The sequence below is a fragment of the Triticum urartu genome, chromosome 1A, assembly GCF_056163025.1.
Source record: "Triticum urartu cultivar PI428250 chromosome 1A, HENAU_Tu73, whole genome shotgun sequence".
NCBI classification, from domain to species: Eukaryota; Viridiplantae; Streptophyta; class Magnoliopsida; order Poales; family Poaceae; genus Triticum; species Triticum urartu.
In genome coordinates, this window is record NC_141873.1 from 336305041 (window position 1) to 336331538 (window position 26498).

The following is a 26498-nucleotide window of genomic DNA, read 5'->3' on the forward strand; positions in this document are numbered from 1 at the left end:
ATCAAGTGAATCAATAGGACATCCCATTGTCACCACAGATATTCCATCACAAGACATACATCAAGTGTTCTCAAATCCAATACTCGATCCAACATAACGAAATCTTAGAGAGCAAGACTCAATTCATCACAAGAAGGTAGAGGGGGAGAAACACCATATGATCCAACTATAGTAACAAAGCTCGCGGTACATCAAGATCGTGCCAAATCAAGAACACGAGAGAGAGAGAGAGAGAGAGAGAGATCAAACACATAGCTACTGGTACATACCCTCAGCCCCGAGGGTGAACTACTCCCTCCTCGTCATGGAGACCGCCGGGATGATGAAGATGGCCATCGGTGATGGTTTCCCCCTCCGGCAGGGTGCTGGAACGGGGCCCCGATTGGTTTTTCGTGGCTACAGAGGCTTATGGCGGCGGAACTTCCGATCTAAGTTTCTTTTCGAAGGTTTCTATATTTATAGGAATTGTTGGCATCAGAAACAAGTCACGGGGGTTCCCAAGGGCCCCACAAGCCCTTAGGGCGCGCCCAGGGGGTAGGGCGCGCCCCTGAGGCTTGTGGTCTCCTCGGGACTCTTCTGGTCCAGTTCCGGTGCTGGGTCTCTTCTGGTCCATAAAAATCACCGTAAATTTTCAGCTAGTTTAGACTCCGTTTGATATTTCTTTTCTGTAAAACTCAAAAACAAGGAAAAAACATAAACTAGCACTGGGCTCTAGGCTAATAGGTTAGTCCCAAAAAATAATATAAAATAGCATATTAATGTATATAAAACATCCAAAATAGATAATATAATAGCATGAAACAATCAAAAATTATAGATATGTTGGAGACGTATCAACTGGCCATTAGAGAAACCGAAGGGGCAGCGAGAGTGAAAGAGTGTGTGGTGCGAATGGGGGCGGTGAGGGCGAGAGAGAGAGGGGAGTTATGAGACGTCATGTCCGTCTCCCGCGCTTTTTACTCAAGCGTGCAAGCAAAAGGCATGCGATGGTCACTAGAGCCTGGCTCATAAAAACGGCTAATCCGGTCGTTCCCCCACATCCTGGCCAGGGAATGCTTTAAACTTGGAGCTGGCCAGAAAACAGATGCAATCCAGCCAACTAAATATGCCATTTTTGCACTCGGAGGGTCTGGTTGGGCTTCCTACTGGCTACCAAATGTTTTCTAAGTCAATCTGTGAACATAGGTCCACATGCACTCGATAGTAAAATCTAAAAGTAGCAAAAATTCAAAAAATGCATTTTTATACAACCATGGTTGAGTGTGTCTACTCACGCGTGAGGTCTTGCAAAAAATGACATCTTTTGTGTTCATGGGAGCAAAAAATCAGACCTCAAAAATACTTTTTGTTTTGTTTTGTAAGCATGGTTTTGTTTTTCTATCCACAATATCAAGAATTTCATTTCTTCATGAAACCACACATGAGTATAAAATTCAACCATACTTGTTAAAATATATTTAACTTATTTGTGTTTTTCTGATCTAAATGTTTCTCCGCCATACATGTACACCTAGCAGCTAGGCATCCACTATCATAAAAGAAATTTCCTATAAGTATTGGAGCATCTATGACTCTTTCTTAAGTGATGCTCCAATATAGGATATTTCCCTAGAGCGAATGATTTATTTTTCCATGGTTTTTTTGTAGACATGAAATTTGTAAGAAATATTTCTATGATGCTTTGAATTGTAGAGTCAGTTGTAAAACTTTCTATAGGGCTATCTCTTTTCTTTGGCATTTTGGAGAATCCTAAGGCACCACAATGCCTAGCCAAATCTAGACGAATCCGCCGGAGGCAAACGTCGACCAGATACAAATAAATATGTCAAGGACAAGCGTCGACAGATCCAAGTAGCAGTCAAAGACACACTTCCACACACCCTCCATTAACACCAAACGCACCGTTGGAGTGGGGATACAACGATGAAGATATTAATCTGACTCTGAGATGTTGTCGCCTCTCCATAAACACCAAGACTACCTAAAGAAAGAATGGAATCCTTCCGCTAGCGACGAGTTGTCGCGCCTCCAAGACCCATAAGGCCGTCGAAGCGTGGGACGGACCGGCGTCGACACCCACCAGATAGGCGGAAACCCTAATTGTTGGAGGTCGCCTATAGAGGAGGAGGGAAACACGCACTTAATGGATTATTGATGTAGTTTAATATATCACATAAATAAACACATACACGGATTAAAACACACACCAGTGCAGGCTGGTGCAAACGTGTTGGATGCATATGTGTGTCCTTGTCTTTTCGGCGCTGGTGCGAAGAAAAAGGAAGCAACTCGGCGGCGATTATGCAGTGGTTGAAGATTATGACCTGCTTAGGTCTGGTTACAGATTCTTGTGTTATGGGGGTCTAATTGCAAGGTTCAGGAATAATGACACAAAGCTTTGGAGGTCTCCATGTGTTGCTACTGGTTGTTTTTAGGGTGCTTTCTATTTTTCTAGTTTTTTGTGCGTGTCTTAGTGTGTGCTTGTACGAACTAAAAACTTTGTATTATTCAATGATTTGAATGCAAGAATACTTTCTTTTTCTAAAAAGAAAGCACGCACCAGTACAGACAGTGTACTTCGATGACGGTAAGAGCAATTCCAGTGGGGTGACCCATTTTATTCGTTTGGGTTATCTGGACATAAAACTTGGCCTAATGGGGCGACCCAAACGGACGTGCATGTCCGCTCGCTGTTCGTCTCCAACCCAAACCTGACCCAAATCTGAGAGTGGGCACGAGCTGGGCAACTCCACGACCGCAGCAGCAAGTAGCGAGGCCACCGGTGCAGCCTGCCGCCGTCCTCACCGGCGAGGCCGCCGACGCAGGACGCTCACCGGCGCCACCTGCACGCTGTCATTCTGTTGCCCGCGGGGCTAGAGCTCGTGTTGTGCGATGACGGCGGCTGGATCTCGCGTCGTGCGGCGGCGGCTAGAGCTCGCGTCGTGCGGCGGCGACGGCTAGAGCTCACGTCATGCGGCCGCGGCTCGAGCTCGCGTCCTGCACCGGCGGCGACTGGATCTCGCGCCATGTGGTGGCGGATGGATTTCGCGTCGTGCGTCAGCTGGATGTCGCGTCGTGCGGCAGCTAGATCTCGCGAGTGGGCGGCGGAGAGAAACGGCGGCGCGAGAGGGAGTGATGAAGGAGCGGCGCGAGGAGGGGCTGTAGGGGAACGTAGTAATTTCAAAAAAATTCCTATGCACACGCAAGATCATGGTGATGCGTAGCAACTAGAGGGGAGAGTGTTGTCCACGTACCCTCGTAGACCGAAAGCGGAAGCGTTATGACAACGCGGTTGATGTAGTCGTACGTCTTCACGGCCCGACCGATCAAGCACTGAAACTACAGCACCTCCGACTTCTAGCACACGTTCAGCTCGATGACGATCCCCGGACCCCGATCCAGCAAAGTGTCGGGGAAGAGTTCCGTCAGCACGACGGCATGGTGACGATCTTGATGTTCTATCGTCGCAGGGCTTCGCCTAAGCACTGCTACAATATTATCGAGGATTATGGTGGAAGGGGGCACCGCACACGGCTAAGAGAACGATCGCGAAGATCAACTTCTGTGTCTAGAGGTGCCCCCTGCCCCCATATATAAAGGAGCAAGGGGGAGGCCGGCCGGCCCTTGGGGTGCGCCAAGGAGGGGGGAGTCCTCCTCCTAGTAGGAGTAGGACTCCCCTTTCCTAGTCCAACTAGGAAGAGAGAAGGGGGAAGGAAAGGGAGGGAGAGGGAAAGGGAAAGAGGGGCCGCGCCCCCCTCCCCTAGTCCAATTCGGACTCCTCATGGGAGGGGGCGCGCCACCTCCTGGGCTGCTGCCCTCTCTCTCCCCTCAGGCCCACTAAGGTCCAATACTTTTCTGGGGGTTCCGGTAACCCTTCCGGTACTCCGGTTTTCTCCGAAATCACCCGAAACACTTCCGATGTCCGAATATAGCCATCCAACATATCGATCTTTATGTCTCGACCATTTCGAGACTCCTCGTCATGTCCGTGATCACATCCGAGACTCCGAACAACCTTCGGTACATCAAAATATATAAACTCATAATGAAACTATCATCGTAACGTTAAGCGTGTGGACCCTACGGGTTCGAGAACAATGTAGACATGACCGGGACACGTCTCCGATCAATAACCAATAGCGGAACCTGGATGCTCATATTGGCTCCTACATATTCTACGAAGATCTTTATCGGTCAGACCGCATAACAATATACGTTGTTCCCTTTGTCATCGGTATGTTACTTGCCCGAGATTCGATCGTCGGTATCTCAATACCTAGTTCAATCTCGTTATCGGCAAGTCTCTTTACTCGTTCCGTAATACATCATCTTGCAACTAACTCATTAGTTGCATTGCTTGCAAGGCTTAAGTGATGTGCATTACCGAGAGGGCCCAGAGATACCTCTCCGACAATCAGAGTGACAAATCCTAATCTCGAAATACGCCAACCCAATAAGTACCTTCGGAGACACCTATAGAGCACCTTTATAATCACCCAGTTACGTTGTGACGTTTGATAGCACACAAAGTGTTTCTCCGGTAAACGGGAGTTGCATAATCTCATAGTCATAGGAACATGTATAAGTCATGAAGAAAGCAATAGCAACATACTAAACGATCAAGTGCTAAGCTAACGGAATGGGTCAAGTCAATCAGATCATTCTCCTAATGATGTGATCCCGTTAATTAAATGACAACTCATGTCTATGGTTAGGAAACATAACCATCTTTGATCAACGAGCTAGTCAAGTAGAGGCATACTAGTGACACTCTGTTTGTCTATGTATTCACACATGTATTATGTTTCCGGCTAATACAATTCTAGCATGAATAATAAACATTTATCATGATATAAGGAAATAAATAATAACTTTATTATTGCCTCTAGGGCATATTTCCTTCAGGGGCATGGCGGCGTCGGCGCCACTAGTTGGAGGAGACGGGTCGAGCAGGGGCTCCGTCCGCGTGTGTCCGCATTTGTGTCCCGCGTTGGATACATCCTCTGTCGGCGCATGTCCGCGACATGTCCGCTGTGCGGACGGGCGACCCAAATGGACAAAAAAGGACAAAATCCGTGTCCGTTTGGGTCACTCCATTGGAGTTGTTCTAAGAGCATCTCCAGCCGCGTCCCCAACAGACCCTCCCCAGGCGTTTTTGCCGCGCCGGCGCCGAAAAAATGGCCCGGTCGCGCCCCCAGAAGCCCGTTTTTCGCCGGCTTGGGCCGAAACTGGTGCCGGCGGACCCAGGCCGAACCCGGCGCCCTGGGGGGCGCCTGGGGCGCCGGCACAAGTGAAAAGGGCGCGTGGGTCCGTCCTGTCGGCGAGGCGGGAGCCTCTTCCCGCCGTTTCTTCCCGCTTTTCCCCACTTCCCTCCCATACTCTTCCTTCCTCCCGCCAATCTCCCTCCCGCTCGCCTCTCATCAGGCTGCCATGCCACCGAAGAATTACGTCGCCCCCCCGCGAGGCGGCAACCGCGACCGCCTCCGTCGCCCAGCCGAAGCAGAGGAAGCCGAGGCCGCCGCCGATCAAGCCGCCGGGCATGTCAAACGCCGAGTGGAGGACGGAAGTTCAGCAGCGGGAGGCTGTCACCGCCGACCGACGGAACAGGGCCATCGCCAAGAAGGCCCGCGACAACGCGGCGCGCGCGGCTGCGGCTGCCTCATCAGCGGACCAAGCCGAGGCCGAGGCGACTCGCGCGGGGATGATGAATCCACCCGGAAGCCACGCCCAGTACGCACCCTGGGGCCAGCAAGGCGTCGGCTCTCCGCAGCCATGAGGATCGCCCTCGCCGGGCTACGCCGACGGGGACGCGCACGGTGGGTTCAACCCAAACGTCACCTTCCCCATGGATACCCGGCCCAGCACACGCCCTCTCCCGCCTTCGCCGGCGTGCAGTACCCTCCATACAACTATTCGCCGCCCGCCTACGCTTTCTCCCCGACGCCCCAGCTACGCCGTGGCCCGCTGCCTTTCTCGCACCTCGGCGACACCGACGAGACCGAGGCCGACATGGACGACATCATCGCGACAGGTTTGGCCGTGGCCGCCGCGTCTCCCGGGTTCGCCACCCAGGACGAGGTGGTGGATCTCAGCGGCGGCATGGACGGCGAGCTCGGCTACGTCTACGGCGAGGACGAGCAGGAGGAGCAGGAGGAGGACGACGACGACGACAAGGAGGAGGAGGACGACGAGGAGGAGGAGGAGGAGGAGGAGGAGCCGACGTCTGTTCCGGCGAAGGGGCGCAAGAAGAAGAAGCACGCGGCTAGGTCAAGCGAGCCGCGCATCAAGTGGGCGTCCAAGGAGGAGGAATGCCTCGCCGAAGCATGGAAAGTCGTCTGCCTCAACCTGACGACCGGCACGAACCAGAGCATTGACACGTACTGGGACCGCATTAAGGCCGAGTTCGACGAGCGCAAGCTCGTCGACCCCTACTTCAAAGGCGTCTACATGCAGCGCGGCTCCAAGGCGATGGCGAACCATTGGGCGTATCGAGGGGCGTGCAACAAATGGCATGGGGTCGTCGAGGAGGTCGCGGCTCGCCCGGAGAGCGCCACCAGCGTTGAGAATCAGGTATGCCCCGCCGGTCTCCCGCCCCTCTTCGCCGTGTACGCGCGCCAACTGTTTGTTTCTCCGCGCAGTTGCTGCGCATGTTCGCCCTGTACCGACAGAGCAACAGCGACGCCAAATTCAAGTACCTCCACGTCTACAAGCGCATTGACAAGTGCGAGAAGTGGGCGGAAGTCCGGCGCACCCTCGACAAGGCCAAGGAGACCTACAAGCCGGACGCGCCGACTCCTGACGCATCGGAAGGGCGGCCGGACGGCAACAAAGTTGCCAAGAAGGGGAAATACGCCGACGCGGCCATCGCTCGAGTGCAGGAGTCCATCGAGCACTGCCTCGCCGACGCGCAGGCCCGAGCCGTCCTTCGTGAAGAGAAGACCGAGGCGCGGTGGTCGGCGTTGATGTCGAGCAGCGCCGTCAAGTTCGACCTGCTCCGGACGAACGTCGCTGCGAAGAAGAGAAACATCGACCTGGCTTTCCTGCTGGGCGGGGCGGACATGCTCCAGAGCACCGACGAGGCGGTCAAGGCATGGTACTTGGCGGAGCGCGGTCTCATCCTGAACCAGCTTCCCTCGACAAGGCCGCCGACGCCGACGCCGTCGCACACGCCGCCGCCGCCGCCAAGCCCGCGGGATGACGCCTCCACGATGCCCAGCACCACCGAAGCCGCGCCGACACCACCCAGCGCAGAAGCAGCTCCGACACCGCCAAGCCCGCACACACCAACGCCGCCGACGCCTGGGGCAGAGCCCGCCGAGTGATGCGTTGCGCACGCGAATTTCTGCCGCTCTATTTTTTTGTACGCCGAACTGTGGCTTGCGATCGCCCGACTTGTGTGCGTCTTTTGTGAGCGGGAACGACCAAGTTTAAATTTTTCGCGTCCTGAGGGCGGCGCCTGGAGGCGTGACTGGGAGCTAGGTCGCCCCAGAGACCGAACTAGCGCCGGTTCGCCTTCAGACCGCTTTTTTTTAGCATCCTGGGGGGGCAAACGGCTGGAGATGCTCAAACAGTCCTGACCAAACAACCAACTCACACATATCATACCGCTTTTTTTTAGCATCCTGGGGGAGCAAACGGCTGGAGATGCTCAAACATTCCTCACCGAACAACCCAACTCACGCACGTCGCAACGCAACGTCAACGTGACCCAGTCCGGGCCTGGACGTGCATCACCAGTTCACCACAACCCCATCGCATATATAGAAACTAGAAAAAGCCGTGGGGACGGCTTGGCCATCGTAGAAACCACGTGCACCATCACCCACGAAACTTCCCCATCCGTGTTCAGTGGCACATCACACATTGACCGGACCCGAAACGCATCCTTCCATGCGTTCCACGCCACCACATTTCCGCTTTAATTTCCTCCAAATTCTTTCCGTCAAAAAGAAGGCACCGCAAAATCCCCGTCGGAGGGAGCCAAAGCGGCGACGCGACTCGCAGAAAAATATAAAGGAAAAGAGGCAACGCGCCGGATATTCTCCGTATTTTTTATCAAGGGTCACACACACATAGTACATGGGCTCTCCTCCTCGGCGGCGCAGCTGTTCCTCCATGGCGTGCGGCGGTACCCGCATGGAGTGGTCCGAGCTGCCCGCTGACCTCGTGCTCGCCGTCTTCGCGCTGCTCCCCTCCGACGCCGACCGCGTCCGCTTCCGCGCCGTCTGCCAGAGGTGGGCCGCCGTGGCGGCGTTCTGGCGCCCGCGGCCGTGGCTCGTCGGCTCCCGCACCGACCGCTCCGGCCAGGGCGCCGCCATGTCGTCCTTCTGGCTCTCCCAGGCCGGCCGCCTCGTGCCCTTCGCTGCCGCCGTGCCCCCCGGCCTGGAGTACCTCTCCTCCTCCCACGGCTACCTCGTGCTCTCCGACCCCACGGCCGTCCCCAAGGCGATTACGCTGGTCAACCCCGTCACCGGCCGGCGCATCCCGCTCCCTCCCATCGCCTTCTTCAAGAGGTGGCACGACGTGGCCACCGTCGTGCTGTCGGCCGATCCGGGCGGGGCCACCGAGTGGGCCGCGGTGGCCGCCGGCTTCCCGGCCGACCGCATCGCGTACTACAGCTCCGCCACGGGAGCCTGGACGCCCCTGGCTTTCAGCGCCGCCGGGTACGCCGGGGTCGAGCACTACAGGGGGCGGTTCTACGTGGCCTTCAAGAATCAGCTCTGCGTCATCTGCGAGCTTGAGTGCGGCGCGCCCCCTGCCGTCATCCCGCTCGAGCACGTCGAGGGCGACGGCGGCGGCGGTGGATCCGACGACGACGAGCTGGTCCCAGGAAGCGGCAGGTCCGTCGCCCTCGACTCGCACCTGGTGGAGTGCGACGGCCAGCTGCTGCTCGTGTCGGTGCGCGACGAGACGGACTACAACTCGGACAACGACATTGGCGCGGGCGACGCCGACGCCGACGACGAGGGCAGCAGCGCCGGCGGCGGCAGCACGCGCGTGGTCGAGGTGCACAGGGTGGAATTAGTCGGGGACGGTGCTGTGCGGCTGGTGCGGGTGGAGGACCTCGGCTGGCACGCTCTGTTCCTTGGCCGGAACCAAGCGTTCGCGCTCTCGACGGCAGACTTCCCGGCGTGCCGCGTCAACTGCGTCTACCTCTTGGACAGGCAGGGCCACCCTGACGGGGTCGTCAGGGTGGTGAACATGGAGAGCCAGTGGGCGCGCCTCGAGGAGACCATCTACCCCGACGACGGCCGGCGAGGTTTGCCCTCGGTCGGCTGGGCTCGCCGTGGCTGGTTCTTCCCGAATAATTAAGCCTGTAATTAACTGCTATCGTTTCAACATTCATACTTCAAACTACGATTTTTGTGAGGGTTATGAACCTTGAGCATTGTTAACACCGTTAATTTATTTGACATCACTCACACATGTTATTGTTAAATCAAATGGGTACATACCATTCGGTTCCGGTTTTTAGATGTATTTTTCTTTTAGACGTATCGTTCTTCCTCCTCTCGAAGGAAAGGCGATCTTGCCAGCGCCCCGTCCGCAGGGAGTTCCTCCGCCGCGGTCCTTCGACGGCTCCCTTTCACCGACGACCTCAGTTGTCACGGGGGCATTAGCATTAGCAGGTGAGACCCATCTGATGAATGACACGTGGCATCCATAAATCACAAAGTATCTAATCTCTCTCCTCTCCTGATTTTAAGTGGGGATGGAGGATGCTTTGTGATTTGTAAATGTCATGTGTCATTCATCAGAATGGGTTTCGCGTGAGACCTGGTCTCATAGAATTCTTTTCTGGAAGGGGGAGAGGGTTTTAGATCAAAGTAGCTTAGTTTTTAGACTGTTCATCGTCTTAGATTCGGCAGCGGCGATGATGAGCTGAATAAAGTTTCTTCAGATACTACTCCGACAAAGGAATGAATGCAGATTGGAGATTACCCGCTGTCCACATAGAAGAATGCATGCCTACATGACAAATAATTCAATGATCTACACACTAAATCAATGGGTTACATTAAACGAGTTTAAATTAGACCCGGTGCCGGTGACACCGGCTAGCTCTACATAGCTACGCCCCTGCTCCGACAAGGCGATCGGTTCTATAGTTAGGGATGCATTTGGAATTCAGTGTTCAAACAAGAATGATGCGGCGATGGTGGCATCCTAATGATGGACCTGTGCCCTCGGGCTTCATCATTGTGACGGCATTTGCTTCAGCCCCAGCGTGGAGCTTAAAAGGTGGCGTGGTCGCGAGCGTCATAGGCGCGAGATGACATGGTGGTGGACGCGGCAGCCGCGGTGGCGTTCCGGTGGGGCGACAATGTTTTGGCGGGGTGTGCAGTGAAGTTTCAAATGATTGCTAGCCTGTCAAAAAGATACGATAAAGTGATATTTTCGTAAACCTGTGGGAAGAAAATGTCACTTCTACGGGATCCTCTGAAGTTAAGGACACTTTACGGGCATTTATTTTAGAGATAGGGGAGTTTTTGGAGTTGCTCTAACACTATTTTTGATAGTATTTCAAAAGCATACATTTAGTGAATCATTATTGAGATATATACTTACTCCATAACTATTTAAAGAAAATATAAGAAGCGACGTAAGCAGGTTACAAAAGTTGACACGTTATATTTTTACCGAGTTGAAAAAAGAAAAGAGAAGCAGATAATGAGCCGGCACAATATCTTAAGGTTGACAAAGTCATAATATGCACACCAGTGCAAGTCTACGACTTGAATCCTGATAGGTTTGATTTCACCACTGAAAGGATCGATATGGTTGACTAGAAAGGGGGTGAATAGGCAACTAATAATTTTTAGCTTTTCTTTAGCAATTTAAACTTTGCATCAAAATAGGTTGTCTAGACATGCAGCTAGATGAGCAACCTATATGATGCAACACGAATAGGAACACAAGCAAGCAAGATATATGAAACAAATAAACTACACAAGTAAAGGCACGAGATAACCAAAAGTGGAGGCGGTGGAGACGAGGATGTGGAGACGAGGATGTGTTGCACGAGTAAGGCTCCGGGGGAGCGGTACTACCGTGAGGACCAGCGGTACTACCGTGCCACTGCGCGGTACTACCGTGGATGCCCACGGTACTACCGTTAATCCTGGAGCGGTACTACCGCAACCACACAAGCAGTCAGTCAACTATGGCAGGAAAACGGAGGAAGCTCCAAGGAAGAAGAAGGGGATAAAAGGAGGCGTGTACGTGATGATTCCACCCAAATCTTTCCAACGCGGACCCCCTCTTAATAGTACGGCTTTCCTACGACTCAAATCCACCAAAAAGAAACGTAGAAAAGACGCCGTCTTCGTCAGTCTTCGAGGGGCACCCAATCGTCTTGTGCCTAGCAGAGAAGAGTCTGGAAAGCTCATGGCACACGATTAGTCCGCAAATGCATTGTCATCAATCACCAAAACACTTAGCGATAAATATGACCTTACAACCACAAACAACATAAACATCTGAGCTACGATCTGCTCGCTACGGTCTGCTCACACATACATATAACTAACAAACTAACTATACATTTTGACTACTAGGTTAGTTATAATGACACTACTAAAATAATTAGCAGTTGGCTCTACTATTATTCTTACTTGAACGCCATAGATCTCATTCACACGAGTTAATATAAGGGCATCTACAAGCCGACTCCCCAAACTGGCCGGATAGACACCTCCATGAATGCCCAGTCACGAAAATGTGACCTAGCCGGCTTCCTAAAATTGCTCGTAGACGCCCGAGCAGACCAGCACTCCTATAACCCAGCCTAAATCTAAGGTGGGTATGAGGAGGCCCTGATGCGTTCGTCACGTGGACCGGCCTAAGCTGGCACACCCGGACCCCACAAATATTACCACTCGAGCAAACCCTAGACCGTAGTCAAACCACACTCCCCGTCTTCACTGCACTCTCCTTCGTTCCTCCTCTTCCCTCCCCTCCTATTCCGATCCAATGTCAAGCTCCGACGACACACGTTCAACGTCGACTACCCAGTCAACTGGGAGTCGCTGTTGCGCGAGGCGGAGGCAGACAACGAGTAGAGCTCGCTGTCCGCATCGCGTTGTGCCGGTTGCGACTACAAGGCAGAGGCGGAAGGTCTGTCCCCATGCCTTTTGGCGACACGGTGCGGACGACGACGCCATCTTCCCCCCCCCCCCCCCCCCCCCCCCCCCCCCCCCGCTCTCTCTGAGCCCTTCTCTACCTGCTCCGAATGGCGTCCCTTGTCACCGCCAGGTCCTCGTGCCCACGCCGGCTTGGACGCAGACGCCCGAATCCGAGGCGTGGGCCGCATGCCGCAAGAGGCAGTGGGCACGGAAGTGGTGATGTCCCAACATCGCGCACCGTCTCTGTTTAGTTTTTATTTAATTTAGTTTTTATCTATGTTGCCGGCGATGAACTAAATCCTTTGGTCCGATGAACTGAGTTGTGTTTATATTTACTAGTAAATGAGATATTAGGGAGAAAATCAACTGCACGTTGATATTAGGTAGGATATCAATTACTTGTTAATTATGAGATTAATATAGATGTTGATATTTGGTATGCTATTAATTGCACGCTTAACATGTTGAGAGCTCACCATTGGAGCAATCTAGGTCATTGGATTGGCATGGTTTAATGGTCGAGATTAATTGGATTTGCCCTTTGGGTCTTTTTATATTGGTATAGATGGTATAGATGTATGGAATTTAGTTTGAACTGTGTTCATCTATGTCTGTCTATGTCGGTAAAATGATCGGCGTAGATAATTTCTCACATTGCATAGATACCATGGTTTTGAGGGGTCAAATTTGAGGTACCCCGTTGTGGACGTGGCCATATGAGGGTCGACCAGTCACTTAGGGGGTTAGATTTGCTATATCCGGTTGTGGATGCTATAACTGCTTACATACCCTTCGGTTTCAGTTTTCATATCTGAGGTTCTTTTGATGGAACCATACAACCACCGTTGCTTTTGAATGAGTTGAGTTTATCTTAACAGCCCTCCTATTCGTTCAAAAGCAGTGGACTATTTCCTATCCTCTTCTCCATTCTTCAAGCTTTGTGCAAACTGGCCCTTGCCTCCTTTCTCCTCTTCTCCATTCTTCAAGCTTCAAGTAAACTCGACTTTGTTTGCTCAAACTGGCTCTCATCTTCTTTCTCATTAGTATTTTTAGTGTATTTAGCCGAGCTTTCTTCACAACATCAAGCAACCCTATTAGAATTTTTTTCTTCACAACATCAGAAGACGTTACTTCCTCCGATCCATATTAATTGTCACGGATTTAATATAACATTAGAGGAGTATTAGGTCAATGTCTCTTATGTTTCAGAGTAGCGGTGAAACTTCTTCATGAAGGAGACAACTTTGCAATCATGCACCTAGCTACAAATTTGCCAGGTAAATCACACCTAAGAAGTTCCAAGTTATTTTACAATACACTGTATCTTATAAGCTGCATGATATACAGTTCAATGTCTGCATTGGTCGCACCAGATTTAGCACCATAACTTTGCTGCCGATGCAGACAATAATACTCCCTCCATTTCTAAATGTAAGTCTTTTTAAAGATTTTAATATAGACTACATACAGAGCAAAATGAATGAATTTACACCCTAAAATACGTCTATATGCATCTGTATGCAGTCCATATTGAAATATCAGAAAGACTTATATTTAGAAACGGAGGGAGTACATAGATTTCTATACATAGTTGGGCCCAGGCCGAGAAATAAATAATTAAAGGATTCCTCTCCCTTTAGCATATGCCTATGTAGCACTCCTTCTGAATAAGCTTATAAGCAAATACTCCCTCCGTTCCTAAATATTTGTCCTTTTAGAGATTTCAAATGGACTACCAGTCTACCACATATGAATATATATAGACATATTTTAGAGTGTAGATTCACTCATTTTGCTCCATATGTAGTCACTTGTTGAAAATCTCTAAAAAGACAAATATTTAGGAACGGAGGGAGTACTAGAATAACTTTTCTGCTATTACTCTACCTCTGGCCATGAGCATGCGTTGTGTTCAAGGCTGCTCAAATTTTAGACTGAACGATTGGCTCAACATAGATACTCCCTATATAACTTAATATAAGACGTTTGTTGAAGCACTCATCACAATGAGTCATCCAAGTTAGCGGCAAGTGATACCTAAAAGCATAGTCACCCGCAAGGGGGAAAAAACTAAAAGCATAGAGCAAACCTTAATTTTAGCAAAGACTGAGGTGTCGCCGGTGCTGACTATTGCTGTATCCTGAGATGATGTTTACAGTGAGACCAGCATAGAGCCACGAACCATACACCGACCTAAGCTAATCTTTGTCATGATGAGATCCCTAATTCACATCGTCACGGTCTCACGGCCTGGGATGAGGCTGCAGTATACAGAAACCCAAATAAGTAAAGCATTTTATGGTTAATATTTGTTTAAGCCTAGTTTACACAATAATGAAACAAACTGTGTATGTTGACCATTGTGCACGTAGCGACTACATAAACAGAGTAAATTCATATGCATCAGCAATAGTAAAACCGGATAGTCATTTTGGATTAAGAAAAAGGAAGAAACTTTCTCATCTAAATTACTAAACTATCCCAGGTAAGCAAGTTGGGCCACCTACCTGATGAATGGTATGAGTGCACTACAGCATCGCTGAATCCCATAGGTAAAATAGTACAAACACTTGTTTTTGCACGAATATCATGAACTCGTATCTGCAAACAAACAAAAAAATGCCATACAATTTGTTGGTTATTTTTTATCACAAATTCACGCTTTACTTCTTTTGCTAATATACCTTGACATCTATGGTCGAGTGCGAATCAAGTTTCTTCTCCAAGAAGACCCAACCAAGACCAAGAAGAAATTCTTCAAGCTAGAACACACAGTTTGACCATATTAGCTCTAAGTAGCAGGTACAACTAAACTAATTTATCTACAATGCTAGAAAGTTAGTACCTCAACTACAGTAGAACGATGATCCAAGTCAATCACATCCCCTCTTCGGAGGCCAATCTTTTCAATGGTAGAGTCATGACACGCCTAAGCAAATTTAAAAGTTATAACTCTACTATGTTCCGGTTGTGAAAAATAGCAGAAATTTGGTAGAAAAAACTTATAATTATAAATAGTCAAAAGGAAAAGACATGTGCGTGCTTGAGGATGCCTGAGCTACAATAAATCCACTGTTGATACTGTGGCGGGCCCGAAGCTCATCTCTGTAAACCGTATCCAACATCCGCAGTCTTTAGCTCAAGGTGATGAATAGGATGAGCAATGCAGCTGCAACAAGTCAGGTTCTTTAGTACTCCTATCTAGCAAATAATTGTAGATCCAGACATTTCCAAATGATCAAACTTAACGTTACCACCAGTTTGATCAATTAACCGCAGGCAAAGGCTCTAAACTGTTCGTCCATTCAATTTTTGCTCAATTTTGAAGTGTGTCGGACCAATAGTTTTGTGCTAGTCTTAGGCAATAGGCTTAGAATTAGTTGGATCCCAGTCTTGCACAGATGTCTGGTCAATATTGCACAAATTGTAGTAGGTATCTAGCCTATTAATGTCCTAGTCAAATGGGCAAATATGCTTATGTTATTCATGGTTGCTAGGACTACCAAATAATTCAAACAGATTCAGAGTCTCCCTACTCTAGACGATAAGTCCAACCAAGACTCAGGGGACGATTCCTTGCTGGACCTCTATTAAGCCAGTTCCACAGACTAATCGATATTCTAGAGCCAAATAATTCTGGATGGGAATAGTCATTAACTAAAAGTCTCCTTGATATAGTTTTGTTATAAACGATAAAATATAGGAACATACCCAAATTTATTCCACATCTGGATGCACTTTTTCGCTATGGAGAAAGATAAAATGGCTGATTGTGGGAGATGTGAGGTAATCAGCCCTATAACCTCGCCATTATTGTCAATTACCGGCCCACATATGCAAGTCTGCATTAAAAATAGAAGAAGGTTAAACATGAGTTCAGCATGATATAACAAGCATACGAAACATCAGAATACATTTTTTTTACCAAAGAGCTATTATAGCTGGCAAACATGTAGTCGTTCCTTTCAAATAAAGGTTTCTCCAAATACAGAATCGAACCGTGGCTAACAACCAAAGCATACTCATCATCTCTATCTAAGACAAACACATTTTGTCCATAGTATGGTTTAGAGCCCAAAGTAGCCGGCACCAAAGGAAACTCCGTGTTGATATCCAGAAAAGAAACGCCATAATGGTCATTAAAAAACAACACGCGTGCCTCCACAACAGTGTCATTTGACAGGTTAACTGATACCTAAAAGAAGTAATTCTCATTAGATAAGACACAGTAATATTGTTACTTAAACTAAACTTCATAACAAACAACAAAGAAAAAATCATTTGAGAGCCACCTCTTTGTATTGGGAGCCTTGAATTTTCATATAAGGCATCTTTTTTCTTGGATGTTACATGATGCCTTCCTTTTATTCGTGTCTGCACTCTTGTGATGGTATATCAACTATCACCTTGTGTATCCTTGGAAATGCTAAGCAGCACGTTATTTAGCTGTGTATGGAAAATATATGCTATGCTTAGGAAGGAACTTGGAGCTAATATGTTTGATGCTTGATGTGACAGAGATTGTAATAAAATATTGTCTTGTTAAGTAGTTTGTTAGGAACCGCAGCATGGGTCTTGAATCGTGTCCTTAAAATTTTCGGAAATCCTGATTTGCTTTCTTCAGAAACTGATCCTGCTATGCGAGTTGATTCGGAGAATTTACTGCAAGTTTTGTATGATATTTTGACCATATGCTAGAGTAGAGTTCACATATCAGAAAACACGGCGAATTATGTTATTTCTAATTGTCGCATGAGTAAATATTGTGGCTTAAAAGTCGTGCATTTACCTTTATTTTGTGCACACACCAATCTCATGTTGTCCTTCGTTCATCCTATGGATGTTTCCGATATTAGTACTGTACCTATCTCATGGTGTTGTTGGTTCATCCTATGGATGTTTCTGAATATATAAGTATTGTGCTACTTATGATGCAGCCAGAAAAATATTTCTGTGAAGGATGTTGGATCCAAAAGCGAGGAAGCTTTCAGGCTACTGCTAGGAGCTGCTTTTGTGCAAAAAAGGAGGTGCTTGTGAAATTAGTTAATAGCCAAGAGGTGTTTCGAAAAACATTTCCATAGAAGTGAGTAAAGTCTAAATAGCAAAGTCATTTCCATTCGAAACTTAAACATATATATCTGGATGCCAGTGTAATAAAATTATCAAGTTCTCTATGTTAGACAGTTGGGTGAGTAAAAAACTGAGATCTGAAGGACCAGAAAGCACTGGAACTATACATCTGAAACAAGGTACAAACTGCTATTTCCAGGATGTCAAAAATTTCAACCTATGATGTTTAAGTTCTCGAAATCTAAATATAGGCTTCTCCCTATAATTTTGTGCAGTGATAAGGCTTAAATCCAGAAAGATATCAGAGAATCCATAGTCACTAATCCAATGTGAACTATGACATCTTCCATGTTTAGGGGCCTGTTTAAAAGGTATAAGGCGATGCCAACACCTGCTGGAGCTCAAGCCTCTCGCAATGGGCAATGGCTGCTTGTGTAGTGGCGTCAGAAGCAAAGTCACCACGTGAAAACCTGTTGATGCTGCTGTCGATTGCGGGAGATGAATGCTGAATGTCTACGTCTTGCTTAGCATATGAAGGTGAGGCGTGTAATGAGTCAGCAACAACGCATGTGATTCACTGAGTTTAAAGAAGATGACAACATACAATTAGAAGCGACTTAGAGAGGAGCGATGCGGCGGCATAGAGGTGACATAGAAGAAGATGCGGTTGTAGAGAAGAAGTGAGAGCAAGACGCCGGTAGTTGCCGAAAAAGAGTTTCCCCCCGCTTTATATTATAAAGCCAACATCATCACAACATCCGGACAGACCGATACAACGCACACCACCACCGCACACAACACACACACCCAAGACATGATACAAAGGTGTCAAGCACCGACCCCCAATGCCACCGCCAACCAAGCTAACTAAAAATGACGAAGGATAACCGCTTGAAGAGGACGGAGACCTCCACGAAGAAACGAGGAGGGGGATACGGTCATGACAGAGCAGGGACTCCAAGACAGTGCCTCCTAGAAGGGGACGCCCATGGATAGCCGCCACCGTCCGATCTGTAGATCAAGTTTTCACCCGGAGTCACATGCGAGGGGTAGGAGCACCGCCACGGCGCCTTCATGAAGGATACGACGACCACGGCCGCCGCCGCCGTCGGCCAGTACAAGGACTGGGCAAGTGATGAACTCCGGCGCTCGCACCCCTCTGACATACCCTCGCTCTGCCAACCAGCCGCAACCAAGCCCCCCGCAAGGCCATGGTTGCCCGCCCACACCCGAGACATAGGTTCCGTCCACGAAAGCCACTCCTCCCGCCGCCAGGGCCGCCGCCCAACATCCAAACACCCCCAAGATCATCCAAAAGGATCAAACTTTGGACCAAGGGGACACAGCAGACCGACGAGCCGCAGAATGTGTCCCGCCTTGAATATCGCCGGCGCTACAGCCGCCCGCACGCGGCCGGGGAAAGGGGGAGGTGGGGGAGCGGACGCATCCAGACCGGCACACCCCTGTGCCGGTGACAGGGGCCTGAGCACGTCGGCGCCGCCCATCCCTCCAGCCAAATCCCTCCCCCCGGACACACCCCTGTGCCGCCCCGCCTCGGCGCCCAGCACAGAGCCGCGCAAGGCCACCAACACAGCCCCAGCCACCGGCAAGGAGTTCCCACCAGGACCGCCGCCCACCCCCGAGGAAGCTCACCGGGGAGTCCAACTGCGCCGCCGTCGCCGTCTAGCCGGCGGGACGCCTGGAAACCGAGCAGCCCGCCCACCTGCAACCGCCGCTGCGCCTCCGCCCCTACCAGCCATGGCCACGGCAGAGGCGGACGCCCGCAGCCCACCCTGCTCCTGGCCCGCGCCGCCTGGGCCCAGATCTGGCCGCATGCCGATAGGGTCAACGCCGCCGGAGCCCACCGCGCCCCACCACGCCTCAGCCCCTTCATACCGCCACCCGCAGCCCGCGTCTCCGCCGCCTGCTGCTGCTGCCGCGCCGCCGTGCCTCGAGGAAAGCGCTGCGCCGCCACCCGATCTTGGATCCCGCGATCGTCGGCCCGGGTGGGGGAAGGAGGAACACCCCGCCGCCGCCCGCGCTGGCAGGGCTTAGCCTACCAGCACGTCGGGGCGGCGGCGAGGGGAGGGAAGCGCGAGGAGGAGGGCCGCGGGCCGGAGCTAGGGTTTCCCCCCCGGCGCTCGCGGGAGCGTCGCGGGAGGGGAGGGAGGGGAGGATGAGACGCCGGTAGTTACCATGAGGCGGACAAAAGCCATGCTTGATGCTCATGTTCGAGAAACAGAAATACCTTTGATACTCATGTTCGAGAAACGGAATTGCCTTTAGATCAATATATATCTTTACATATTCCACTATTGCTATGTACTAGTAGCACATGGTTACCATACTAAGAAACTAAAACGTGAGCTCCTCTGATCTGTAGGGTAGAACTGAATGATTTGGTTTACAACAGGACATAGGAAGGAGAAAAACAATTAAATGAGTGAAACAAGAGGTGCAATTTGCTACCTTCTGATTTGGGTCACGCAGCTCGCCCTCCTCGCTTCACATGATGCTAGAAGAAGACAAGATTTTTGCGCACTTACCAACCTCATCATACTCGGTGATGATGCCAGTGCAGTATACAACCACATTTCCATCTGCAAACAAGGAGATGGGTATTATCAGGGGCTAGGAAGAATCAGTCGGAAGAATCACACTAATGATTTTCTCGAATTTACCAGGCTCGGTGGCTGATACATTCACAACAAAGCAGGCCACATCCAGGATCATGTCTCTATCATCCAAGCTCATTGCAGATTTCACGGATTTAGTGCCCCTGACCGCTCTAAGGGTCAGAAGGCTAGTATCTTAAGAATGAAAAAAAACAGAAAGTTAACACTAGTTAGCAGGATGGCTTTAGCAACAAGGTACAAATTAAAAGTATTGTGCTTAGTTGCTGCGAGCAACAAGTAAGAGAATGTTAATGGAGGTCACCTTCATCTCCGAGCTTCATGAGATCTTCACTCCAAGCCACCACGTCATCATGTTGGCCAGATTTGGGGAAGGGAGGCTCCATGGGGAGGGAGCGGCCGGGCGGCTAAGGCGACTTCCTCCGTGGACAGCACCCTTTCGCTGCCCGCTGCCGCCCGCTTCTTCCTCGCACTAAAACCCTCCGCCGATCGCCTCGAGAATCTTCGACTGACTGCGCCGGGCCAGTGTTCTCCGCCGCCAGCAATCTTCCTCTGGAGCGAGTCCATCTTCCGCTGGACGCCTCCCCGACCGACGACGCTCGACGCCGGAGTCCGCGTCCCCGCTGATCCGGGACCATCTCCGGTCGCCGGTGATTGTTCGTGCACTGTGCATATATATAGGTACAAGGGGTGCGACCGGTATCTTATTTCCTAAGATACACGTACATACAGAGGGAGACAGATACTACAGGTACTGCATACAGAACCCAGACCTACGTACATGCACACATGTTCAACACCCTCCCCCCCTAAGTCGAAGCGTCGTCGGTGACGCAAAGACTGGACCGAAAACCCTCGAAAGTCGAGGTGGGTAGTCCCTTCGTCATCACATCAGCGAACTGTTGATCGGTGGGCACATGTAGAACACGAACACGACCAAGTGCGACGTGCTCCCGAAGTAGTGGATGTCGAGCTCAATGTGCTTCGTGTTGGGGAACGTAGCAATTTTAAAAAAATTCGTATGCACACGCAAGATCATGGTGATGCATAGCAACGAGAGGGGAGAGTGTTGTCCACGTACCCTCGTAGACCGAAAGCGGAAGCGTTAGCACAACACGGTTGATGTAGTCGTACGTCTTCACGGGCCGACCGATCAAGCACCGAAACTACGACACCTCCGAGTTCTAGCACACGTTCAGCTCGATGACGATCCCCGGACTCCGATCCAGCAAAGTGTCGGGGAAGAGTTCCGTCAGCACGACGGCGTGGTGACAATCTTGATGTTCTACCGTCGCAGGGCTTCGCCTAAGCACCGCTACAATATTATCGAGGATTATGGTGGAGGGGGGCACCGCACACGGCTAAGAAAACGATCACCAAGATCAACTTGTGTGTCTCTGGGTGCCCCCCTGCCCCGTATATAAAGGAGTGGAGGAGGGGGGCGGCCAAGGAGGGTGGCGCGCCCAAGGGGGGGAGTCCAACTCCCACCGGGAGTAGGACTCCCCTTTTTCCTATTAGGAGTAGGAGAGGAAAGGAAGAGGAAGGAGGGAGGAAGGAAAGGGGGGCCGCCCCCCCTCCCAATTCGGATTGGGCTTGGGGGGGCGCTCCCCCTCCCTTGCTCCTTTCCCCTCCTTTCCACTAAGGCCCAATAAGGCACATATACCTCCCGGGGGGTTCTGATAACCTCCCGGTGATCCGGTATTGTCCCAATCTTACCCGGAACCTTTCCGGTGTCCAAATATAGTCGTTCAATATATCAATCTTTATGTCTCGACCATTTAGAGACTCCTCGTCAAGTCCGTGATCACATCCGGGACTCCGAACAACCTTCGGTACATCAAAATATATAAATTCATAATGAAACTATCATCGTAACGTTAAGCGTGCGGACCCTACGGGTTCGAGAACAATGTAGACATGACCGAGACACGTCTCCGGTCAATAACCAATAGCGGAACCTGGATGCTCATATTGGCTCCTACATATTCTACGAAGATCTTTATCGGTCAGACCGCATAACAACATATGTTGTTCCCTTTGTCATCGGTATGTTACTTGCCCGAGATTCGATCGTCGGTATCTCAATACCTAGTTTAATCTCGTTACCGGCAAGTCTCTTTACTCGTTCCGTAATACATCATCTTACAACTAACTTATTAGTTGCATTGCTTGCAAGGCTTAAGTGATGTGTATTACCGAGAGGGCCCAGAGATACCTCTCCGACAATCGGAGCGACAAATTCTAATCTCGAAATACGCCAACCCAACATGTACCTTTGGAGACACCTGTAGAGCACCTTTATAATCACCCAGTTACATTGTGACGTTTGGTAGCACACAAAGTGTTCCTCCGGTAAATGGGAGTTGCATAATCTCATAGTCATAGGAACATGTATAAGTCATGAAGAAAGCAATACAACATACTAAACGATCGGGTGCTAAGCTAATGGAATGGGTCATGTCAATCACATCATTCTCCTAATGATGTGATCCCGTTAATCAAATGACAACTCATGTCTATGGTTAGGAAACATAACCATCTTCGATCAACGAGCTAGTCAAGTAGAGGCATACTAGTGACACTCTGTTTGTCTATGTATTCACACAAGTATTACGTTTCCGGTTAATACAATTCTAGCATGAATAATAAACATTTATCATGATATAAGGAAATAAATATTAACTTTATTATTGCCTCTAGGGCATATTTCCTTCACTTCGTCCGTCGGTGATGGACAGGGTTGGCAACGAGGTACACCGCGGAGACGTTATCACAGTAGACGAGCGTCGCCTTAGTGACCTCACATAGCAACTCCTGGAGTAGCTGTCGTAGCCAGGAACACTCCGCGACGACGTTGGCCACGGCCCGATACTCGGCCTCGGTGCTCGATCGTGAGACCGTGGGTTGTCGTTTAGACGACCACAAAATCAAAGAGGGTCTGAGGTAGACGCAGTAGCCGGAAGTGGAGCGTCGAGTGTCGAGACACCCAGCCCAGTCGGCGTCGGAGTAGGCGACAAGGCTGGTGTCTGGCGAGGCCGTCAGGGTGAGACCCATGGCTGTGGTGCCACGTATGTACCGAGGTATACGTTTCACGAGAGCCCAATGGGTGTCACGAGGAGCATGCATGTGAAGGCACACCTGCTGGACAGCATACTGAATGTCCGGATGCGTCAGTGTGAGGTACTGAAGCGCACCAAAGATGGAGCGGTAGAAGGGAGCGTCGGACGCCGGAGAGCCCTCAACGGCGGACACCTTAGCCTTCGTATCGACAGGCGTGGAAGCAGGCTTGCAGTTAAGCATGCTCGCTCGCTCCAGAAGCTCGTAGGCGTACTTCTGTTGGTGCAGGAAGAAGCCAGTAGCCCGGCGCACGACCTCGATGCCGAGGAAGTAGTGGGGAGCCCCCAAGTCCTTGAGGGCAAACTTTGTGCCGAGGCGAGCTGTGATCTGCTGAAGAAGCGTTGCGAGGACGTAGTCAAGATGATGTCGTCGACGTACAGTAGGAGGTACGTGGTGGCGGGGCCCTTGTGATAGACAAACAGGGAGGCACCGGACCGTGTGGACCGGAACCCCTGTTGCTGGAGGAAGGCCGCGATCCGCTGGTACCAGGCCCGAGGTGCCTGCTTCAACCCGTAGAGAGAGCGGGAGAGCAAGGTGCGGACACAGTCATTAAGCGTGCGAAGGACGCGCTCGACGCGACCATTCTGCTGTGACGTGTAGGGGCAGGTGAGGCGAAAGATGGTGCCGTGGGATGCAAGTAAATTGCGGATGGCGACGTTGTCAAACTCCTTGCCTTGTCAGTTTGCAAGGCGAGAATAGGACGACCAAACTGTGTGGTGACATATGAATAAAAGGCGGTGAGTGTGGCAAGAGCGTCGGACTTGCGACAGAGAGGGAAGGTCCACACACAATGAGTAAAATCATCCAATATCACCAGATAGTATAAATAGCCCGTGTTGCTAGCAACCGGGGACGTCCAAACATCACTATGCAATAACTGAAACGGAAAGGTGGAAATGTTTGTAGACTCGCTAAAGGGAAGACGAACGTGCTTGCCAAGACGGCAAGCCTCACAGGTTTGATCGTCGACCTTATTACATGAGAAGGAAAAACTCTGAAGAATCTGACGCATAACGGTGGAGTTGGGATGACCAAGACGGGCATGCCAAAGATTGACACTGGCGGCGAAGGCGGCGGGGCAACGTGTGGTGGTGGCGCCGGAGGGATGCACTGGATAAAGCTCGTCTGGACTATCACATCGATGGAGCACTATCCGTGTGCGGGCATCCTTCACAGAAAAACCGATATCGTCAAATTCAATAGTTATAGGATTCTCACGAGCAAGGCGACGAATGGAAACAAGATTAGTGACTAAGTCAGGAGACACAAGAACATTAGACATATGCACAGGAGTGGAAGTAGAAGGAAAAGACATATGATCGACGTGAGTAATGGGTAGGGAGGAACCGTTACCAACGGTGATACGGGGGGAGTATGAACGGGAGTGGCAGATGTGAGGTTACCGGGATGGACAGTCATGTGAGCAGTGGCGCCCGAGTCCATGTACCAGTCACCACCGCCACCATAGGAGTTCGTTGACGGGGCGGAGTGCAGTGCAGCGAGCAAGGCCGGGTCCCACGGCGGCGGCACCTGAGGAGGGTAGAACCCTCCATAGGCCGGCGCGGGAGCAGCCCCGAAGGCCGAAGCGGCGGCGGCGCCGTAGGCGGGCGCGACCCCATAGGCCGGCGCGGCGGCGGCGCCATAGGCCAGCGCGGACCCGTAGGAGGGCGCAGGCTGGGGGCACCATAGCCGTTGTATGGAGCGGCGTTCTGCGCGGCGAACAGGGCCTGGTGACCCGTCGGGCGGGGCCCAAAGATGCCCGGAGCCGGAGCCTGAGGGACCGGCATGGAGTACGCATGGACGACGCCGGTCCACGGGTTGGTGTCGTACGTCCATGGGGAGTCACCTGCTGGTGCTGCTGACGAGCCCCCCCCCCCCCCCCGGCGCCTGTTGCTGCTCGCGGCCGCCCCGCGGCGGTTGCCGCGGCGCCCGCCACCTGGCTGCTGGGGGGGGGGAGTACCCCGGAGGCGCTGGCGGCGGCGGCTGCTGGCGCGGCGCGGGTAGGGCGGTTGGTGGAGGGGCGCCGCGGGAGGTGCCGGCGGCGAGGGCGTGGTGCTACACACGCTTTTTAACCTCCTTCATCCGGCGCTCCTCCAACCTCAAGTACGCCACAAATTTGGGGAAGGTGGGCTCCGGCATCGAGGTGAGGTTAGAGGCGGTGTTGCCGAAGTCCTCGTTGAGGCCGGCGGTGAGGGTGCTGAGGAGGAGGTCATCGTCCACCTTGGCTCCAATGTCACGGAGCTCATCCGCCAACGTCTTCAGACGGCGGCGGTAGTCATCAATGGACTGTTCATCCTGGTGACAGTCAAAAAATTCCTGCTGCAAAAAAACGCGGCGCTAAAGCTTGTTGTCGGTGAAGAGGCCGTTCAGCTTGATCCACATGGCGCGGGCGTCGTCGCCGGCGCTCACGACCGTGTGGAACAAGTCCTTGGAGATGGTGGTAAAGAACCACCGGATGATCGAGGCGTCGATCGCGGTCCACTCGGTGTCGTCCACCATGGCACGGGAGTCTACGGTGCCATCCACATGATCCACAAGATTGTTCTCACGGAAGAGCAACATGAAGTACATTTTCCACGCGAAGTACGTGGAGTTGGAGGCGTCGAGGATCACGGGGACGCGTGCATGGACGTTGATGTCGCGGATCTCGGCAGGGTCGACGGTGAAGGGGTTGGAGTAGGTGGAGGCGTTGGAAGACATGGCGATGAGATCGTGGGGAAGAGACGGCGCAGCTGAGGAAAGGCGGCATGAGCGCGGGAGGCAGGCGGCGCGGCGGGAAGGAGCGGCGCAACGTGAAGGGGAAGGCGTGCGGTGGGGAGGTGGCGCACGGGAAGGAGGGGTGGTGGTGGCGGTCCGAGGCGGCGGCTAGGGTTAGCGGAAGCTGGAAGATCGACTTACGATAGATACCATGTAGAGAATTATTTGATGCATCAATAATTGATTGATCGTGCACTAGGCGCACGCGCGCACACACACACACATATATATATATATATATATAGATACGAAGGGTGCGACCGGTATCTTGTTTCCTAAGATACACGTACATACAAAGGGAGACATATGCTACAAGTACTGTATACAGAACCCAGACCTACATATATGTATACATGTTCAACACTCAGTCTGGGCGGGCGTCCTCACTGCTTCTTGGTTTTTTTTGTTTCTTTTTTGACGGGAAGAGCGTGCTCACGATGAAACGGAGTGAAGGGTGAAGGTTACGAGACCGCATTAGCCGTCATTTTCTTCCAACACATCACATGTGCAAGCCTCCCCGTGCATGGACCCCGCGCGTGGCGTGTGTAGCAGTAATTTAGTCTAGTTTGCTTAGGGCGTGTTTGGTTCCCTGGTGCATCTAGCATGCATTGCATGAAGGAGCTTGGCTGGGGCTGGCTTGGTTGAGCTGATGCAAAAATGAGGTGAAATGTATGTTGGGTGTGCTGCATGATATAGGGCAGGCTCAGCTAAGATATTGTTTGGTATGTTGCATCTGGGTTGTATGAGAGATGCAACATACAACATATGTTGTTTGGTAGGTTGTATGAAGTGGAAT

The 26498-nt window shown here is 51.2% G+C and overlaps 3 protein-coding genes and 1 pseudogene across 14 annotated transcripts; 2 read left to right on the plus strand and 2 right to left on the minus strand.

Annotated features, from left to right (window-relative positions):
• Positions 1-7958: 7958 nt before the first annotated feature.
• Positions 7959-9474, plus strand: LOC125510050 (uncharacterized). Its single transcript, XM_048675141.2, has one exon. The coding sequence runs from the start codon at positions 8080-8082 to the stop codon at positions 9310-9312; it is 1233 nt and encodes a 410-aa protein (XP_048531098.1). The 5' UTR covers positions 7959-8079; the 3' UTR covers positions 9313-9474.
• A 2345-nt stretch (positions 9475-11819) lies between these two features.
• On the plus strand, positions 11820-19655 carry LOC125532858 (uncharacterized). Of its 11 annotated transcripts, none has more exons than XM_087520552.1 (6): positions 11820-12145; positions 13335-13402; positions 13473-13556; positions 17063-17208; positions 17306-17374; positions 17471-19655. In XM_087520552.1, the coding sequence occupies exon 6, from the start codon at positions 18270-18272 to the stop codon at positions 19248-19250; it is 981 nt and encodes a 326-aa protein (XP_087376678.1). In that variant the 5' UTR covers positions 11820-12145; positions 13335-13402; positions 13473-13556; positions 17063-17208; positions 17306-17374; positions 17471-18269; the 3' UTR covers positions 19251-19655. The 11 variants fall into 11 exon arrangements, with proteins under 11 accessions (XP_087376678.1, XP_087376668.1, XP_048552699.1 ...); XM_087520542.1 differs by lacking the exon at positions 13473-13556 and adding an exon at positions 14611-14677; XM_048696742.2 differs by lacking the exon at positions 13473-13556.
• On the minus strand, positions 14150-20414 carry LOC125510094 (uncharacterized; annotated as a pseudogene). Its single transcript, XR_015602261.1, has 10 exons — positions 20133-20414; positions 19877-20005; positions 19665-19795; positions 16051-16320; positions 15837-15967; positions 15179-15294; positions 14971-15054; positions 14810-14887; positions 14633-14726; positions 14150-14386 (listed from the first exon to the last, which is right to left on the minus strand). The product of XR_015602261.1 is annotated as an uncharacterized LOC125510094 (transcript).
• A 4868-nt stretch (positions 20415-25282) lies between these two features.
• LOC147991120 (uncharacterized) lies at positions 25283-25645 on the minus strand. Its single transcript, XM_087538529.1, has one exon. It carries the CDS (start codon positions 25643-25645, stop codon positions 25283-25285), a length of 363 nt encoding a protein of 120 aa, XP_087394655.1.
• Positions 25646-26498: the final 853 nt, after the last annotated feature.